The sequence below is a fragment of the Olea europaea genome, unplaced genomic scaffold (genome assembly GCF_002742605.1).
Source record: "Olea europaea var. sylvestris unplaced genomic scaffold, O_europaea_v1 scaffold1354, whole genome shotgun sequence".
NCBI classification, from domain to species: domain Eukaryota; kingdom Viridiplantae; phylum Streptophyta; class Magnoliopsida; order Lamiales; family Oleaceae; genus Olea; species Olea europaea.
Genome location: NW_019231040.1, coordinates 518,085 through 524,272, shown reverse-complemented (window position 1 = coordinate 524,272; position 6,188 = coordinate 518,085). Strand labels below are relative to the sequence as shown.

The 6,188-nt window shown below is 35.8% G+C and overlaps 1 protein-coding gene across 1 annotated transcript; it reads left to right on the top strand.

Moving 5' to 3' along the window:
• Positions 1-2,099: 2,099 nt before the first annotated feature.
• On the top strand, positions 2,100-5,655 carry LOC111375280 (protein REVEILLE 7-like). Its single transcript, XM_022998084.1, has 6 exons — positions 2,100-2,680; positions 3,534-3,674; positions 3,755-3,866; positions 3,961-4,022; positions 4,184-4,585; positions 4,671-5,655. The coding sequence occupies exons 1-6, from the start codon at positions 2,654-2,656 to the stop codon at positions 5,352-5,354; spliced, it is 1,428 nt and encodes a 475-aa protein (XP_022853852.1). The 5' UTR covers positions 2,100-2,653; the 3' UTR covers positions 5,355-5,655.
• The last annotated feature ends 533 nt before the right edge of the window (positions 5,656-6,188 follow it).

Genomic DNA, 6,188 nt, shown 5'->3' with positions numbered 1-6,188 from the left:
AAAGAGTAAGAAGTCACTCAAGGCTCGCACTCCAAATTACCTAAACGTTGACGGAAGCTATTAGGTAGAAGGATGAGATAATTTAGGTGTCTCTTCAAAATGAAATCACCTTATCCGAAACTTCATGTTCAAGGTGAGACGTTATAAGTTGCTATAGTGTATTTCGGAATAGATCGACCTTCACTTCATAAGGCATCTTTCATAACAACTCTTTAGCCTATATTCCGTACGCTTGATCGATTGACAGCTGTTTTAGTCAATTTTTCATACTCAATTCATTTAAAAGTCACCACATGCATGTAACAATTGGGATTGGATGCCTATTAGGCCTAACCCGTAATTCATTGGAATGAAGAAACATATCAAGTATCCAATGAACATCAAATTTAAAGTCTTCCAAAGATAATGTAATTCTATAAATCTACAGTGTTTTACTACTCACGTTCATGGTCCCTTCTAAATTCCTAAAACCTTTCACTGTTGACTAAGTTGAGTGTCGAAGTGATCGTGGCCGCCTTTTCCATTGTTAGAGATACGATCATGTGCATGAAACGGTTTGTCAGAATGTGCAGAAGACTTGCAAATGGACGAAAGAGGTGTCAAAATTTAATGATCATGCGTTCTCTTTGAATTTTAAGGTTAACAGGGCTAACTATTTTATTCCAAGAAAAGTAAAAATTGTCCTCCTACAAAATATTATCACGTCTTAGAGTTTTTTATTCTTTTTTCTAACACAAAAAATTTTATCCTTTCAAGAAAAATATTCTCCAACACAAAATACTTGTTTTAACTTTTCATTAATTTTAAAAAAAAAAAGGTTGAACTCCAATTTTGAGGGTTCTCACCGTCCCGTCTCTAGAACTTTGTAAAAAAAGATAAATCGCGAGATGTATTCCAATAGGTTAGGGAACAAAAATTGTCTGTACACTGTGCCTATAAGGAGTCCAATTTCATGTTTCAGAAATCGAACTCCCACACTGCAACTGATAGCAAGGCGTGCGATAACCTCACTTTTGTCCTTTGCACCATTGAACTATGTCCGGGGACAACTTTTCATTAATTTTACTCTACTGTATAAGTCGTGTCAGAGAAGCATATTGATGCCTCATAATATATTATATAGAAAAAATAAATATTAATTTTATATTTTCACAAATAGGAAAAAAGAAACGGTTGGCCAACTGCAAAGTGCCCTTTTTAATTTAATGAATAATAGAGCAACAAGTGCCCATGAAAAATTCCAGCCCACTAAAATTATGACACGTGTAGTTCAACCCCTGGCAGTAGCTCGAGGGAGATAGCATTTAAAAATTAAAGAGGGAATTACTAGAAAGGGCAAAGCTACGGCCCCCTCAAATGAGGGGGGGCCCACGCTTGTATCGTGCTCTAAATGTCCACTTTTGAAATAATTTAGGCCAAAATATCCTTTTTAACAATTTATAAATAAAAATGGACATTTTTTAAATTAAAAATTTTATTGACCAATAAAATTTTGACACATAACTTGCCCTATTTATATTAAAAGTGCATACGTCAAATCACAATAAATGTTATTTTTTCATTGACACAGAAATGTCAAGAACTACATTTTCAATGTAGAGAAATGTCATGTTCGAAATGAAATGTCATTTTAGACATCTAATATGTCGAGAATATTTAATGTTATGATTTGACATGTATACTTTTGAAATAGAAATGAGATTCAAATATCGAGAGCATTATTTTAATGTAGCTTTTCATGAAAGTTACTTCTCGAAATTCGTGACAAAATGAATTGCTTCATTTTTTTCATTAAAAGCATAATAGACAGTTCAGTACTAAATTTTAAAAATGGACATTTTTGAATTGACACCATGGATTGGACATATTTGAAAATACCCTTTAAAATAATAAAGGAAATAGAAAAAGCGTTAGTAACATTCGTAAGCCACGTGTCGAGGCTTCTTTTAACGTGAGCCACAATATTCCATGTTTTTTTCTTGATCTTTCTATTAAACCCCAGAATTAATTCCATTTTACTCATTTGACGTGGCACCCATATGCACGCTTTTTCTTCTTTTTCCCCTCCCAATTCCCATAAACCAAATTAAAATTAATTTTCTTTCAATTTAGTCCCTCTGTTTGTGGAGTATTTATTTTCTCTTTTGCTTTACAGTTTCTATATTTTTTGGTAGCCGAATAAAATCTATCTCCTACTCCGTCAATTGCTGTTCACTCGCTTTTTTATTGGATTTGATTTTCTTTTTTGCTTTGGGAAATCAAGGCCCTTTCCTTCTGTTTTTATCTAGCATATTCCAATCACTGGTTTCAGATAAAGATCGAGGCTTTGAGATGTTTTTGTTCATTTTTCACTTCCTTTCCTGTGCCGGAACAATCCCTTTTCTTGGATCCCAATTTCAACAGCTGCTCTGTGTAATTTCTCACGAAAATTTTCTTTGCTAATCTGATTCAGCAGTTTATTCATTTTTCTCTGAAATTGTAATTTTTCTGAGCTTAGTTCATGGGGAAATATGGTGCTTGTGATCGGAAAGCCTGATATTTCTGGGATTTGGAGGCGTTCCCTGGTAATTAGATTTTAAGAAAAAGATATTTAGAAGGATTTTCATTCAGCGACGCTATTTTAAGAATTGCAGAAAGACGATTTCAAGAATTGATGGTTTCTGCTGCTATGGATACACAGGTGAATGCTCTATGTACCTATGTCTATTCGCTGAATAAGGCTTATTCTTTCGTTTTGGTATGTTTATTGAGAAATCTGGAAAAGAAAATTTCGACTATTGTTGATTCGGAGAAATTGCTTTTCAAGTAATAATTAGTACGTTTCTCTAGGCACAAATATTCGAACACCTATATAACTGCTACGTTTGATGCCAATTTTCTAATTATTGTTAAAATTATAGTTGTGGATATTGTGTTATTCGTAAGCAGAAGGGGCCAAAAAAAAAAAAACCACAAAACAAAATCAGTATTTTCCTTGTGTCAGCTACTGAACTTGCTTGAGCTACTTTATGATATGAATAAATTAGTAGTTTTTCTGTTCTCCGAGAATTGTGTTGTTGATTTATATGTTTCACCTTGTACAAAAATGCGGTAGGTGGTGGCTTCTTGTATAATCTGGGATTGCGGCATAGGTTTTTATTAGTATAGAATAGGAATTTTCTGTGTATGATTTACCCCAAAGATGATACATGTCTGCTCGGTTTGTCTTTATATCCAAAGAAAATCTAATAACAATTACAATTCAAACATTGGTAAAGGAACGTAGAGTATTTCACCGATGAATGCAATTGAAGATATGTTGTGCTTTAAACCTATTCCAATTAAATGGCTACTGGTAATGACATGCCGGTCGCAAGTTTGTCTGTTCCTGTTACATGAAAAAAGAAATTTGGAAAACCGATGATATTCCTGCTAGATAATTGTGAGCCGTTGACATATGTTAAAATCAATGAAGATACATGTTTGAGAAATACTCTTTCTTGAGTTTTCTTCTCAATATTTTATGTTTTAACACCCACTCTTTTTTTCTATAGGGTCAAAGTGAAGGAACTGGATCAGATATTATTCTGCCTACAAGCAAACGAACTTCTCTAAAAGTTGGTATACCTTCTACTAAGGGTATCTTGTTGAGAGAGCAGTTGACTCCTGAGGCTGAGGGTGACTTTCCTTCAAAGGTTTATACGCCCCCTATTTGTTGATGTCTTGGAGAACTTTTTAGACCGCCAACTTATCTTTCATTTTTTTCTTTGAATAGGTCAGGAAGCCATATACAATCACGAAACAAAGAGAGAGATGGACAGAAGAAGAGCATAAAAAGTTTCTTGAGGCATTAAAACTTTATGGTCGGGCATGGAGAAAAATAGAAGGTGGCTATTCCTTGTACATGAATGTTTTCTTGGGTACGCTTGATATGGTCTTTGAAGTATTTAAAGGAGACTCTGAATTTTTAAATTTTTTCAGGGCATGTGGGCACAAAAACTGCAGTGCAAATTCGAAGCCACGCGCAAAAGTTTTTCTCAAAGGTCTTTACCGCTCTTATACCAGTTTCGTTCTCTCCCATTATATCTTTGTGCCGCTTTTTAAGTCACATCTCTTGTGACTCCAAGGTGGTGCAGACGTGTGTGGGGTTAAAACCTTTATAAATCATTAAATGTTAAACGTCAGATGTATCTGTTCTGCTTAGGTTGTTCGTGATTCTAATAGTGGTGATGGCAGCTCTGTGAAACCAATTGAAATTCCCCCACCTAGGCCCAAAAAGAAGCCAATGCACCCCTATCCTCGTAAGCAGGTTTCTTTGGACAAAACTGCAATCTCTGCACTTGAGAGACCGTTAAGTTCTGTATCTCCCAATCTGCCCATCTCAGGGCAGGAAAACCAATCTCCGACATCAGTATTGTCTGCAATTGGTTCAGATGATACAACTGATTCTGATATGCCTAATGAAAGCCCATCACCTGTTTCATCTGCTGCTGTCGATAGCGGTGCTGTTTTTTGTTCTGAAATAGCTAGCTTGTCGTCAGAAGAATACAAATCTTCTCCTGGTCGAGATGATATTCGTTCAAGTCCGGATGAACAAGCTCCTCCGGTACTTCCTTAATTGATTTTATAATAATTTTGATGCATCAGAAGTTATTTGTTATAATCAAAAAGTAATATATTTGGTTGTCCAGAAATTGGAGCTGCAATATGAAGATAATGCTTTGGTTAAGGAAGAATCAAATGAATCAGGCACAAATTGTTTGAAGCTGTTTGGCAAGACATTACTCGTTACTGATCATCAGGGACCATCTTATCCTACTCAAACTTGCAAAATGCAGGCACTAGACAGAACAGATGGGACATGCTTACAGACACTGCCATGGACTCTTGGGCTTCTAAGTTCTTCGTCGATTCATTCTGAATGTAATTGGAGTGGCTTTTCTCGGAGATTACCTGAACCATTCCATTACACAGAGTCAACAGACAATGAATCAAACAATGTAGACGCTTGTCCGGTCAATCTTCAATGTCCATCCCTTTTTGGCTATGAGCAGCTCTCACCTTTGCATGTCCGTAGTCCAATTCCAATCAAGGCTCGTCCATCGTGTGATAGGAAAGAAGAGGAGAAAGAGGATCGAAAGGATGGATTCTTAATAGGTTCAAACATGGATATAGGTTGTATTCTTTCCATCGAAAGGGAAAGAAAGGAAGCAGGATCAGTTTCATCCAGGTTAAGTGAGAAAGCTAGAACAAAAGCAATGAGCTGCAAGGGCTTTGTGCCATATAAGAGATGTTTAGCTGAGAGGGATCTTGCTGCGTCGACTATGGTAACCAGTGAGGAGAGGGAGGAGCAGAGAATCCGCCTTTGCTTGTAGTTTATAGAGATTTCTTTGCAGCAGACTGGGCAAGGAGCCTGGAATGATTTCAGTGGCTGAACAAGAAGCTGGGGGTGCCGAAGTGAAGAGCCTATCCTAGGTTGAAGAATTTTTGTCCCCACACCCCCCCTCCCCCCTTCCCTCTCCTCTTTATGTTCTTCTTCCCACATGGGTTGGAATGTATTTCTGGTATATTTTGTAAATTTTATGTTCATTTTACAGTTCATTTTTAGGTTCAGCTCTATAATTTCCCTTTTCATAACTGCGAAGCATTTGATCTAATAGTTCAGTAATTCTTGTATCTCCTCAAGGTTTGAGTTTTAGTAAAGGATCAAAATATATGTTATCAACACAAAAACTTGAAATAACCTCTTTGATAAAATCAGATGGAATTACTATAGACAATAACATTGGTTATTCTCGAAAAAGTCCACGTGACGGACTCTTGAAATAGATCAAAATACATTGGTAGTCATCTTTTTGTGATTCAGAAGTCCGGCTATGAAGTGGACAAAGTTTCTTAGTTGGATGCTGTTGAAGAAATCATTAAATCTCCAAACTCTCACGTTGTTAAACATGAGCGAACTTTAACATCACGCAAACAGAGGTAAAGAAAATAAATATGGGTCGTGGAGTTGGAATTTTACTTAATCATACATGACGAAAAATAAAATTAATTTTAATTTCAACAAGAATTTACTTTGTGTTTAGACAGAAATTGCGATAGAAATTATACCTTTGTTAAATTTTGAAAACTTCTTCGCTTATTTTAAAACTATCAAATTGTCCAACATTCAATGAAAACCCATACAGGAAACAAGAATAAGAGAATTA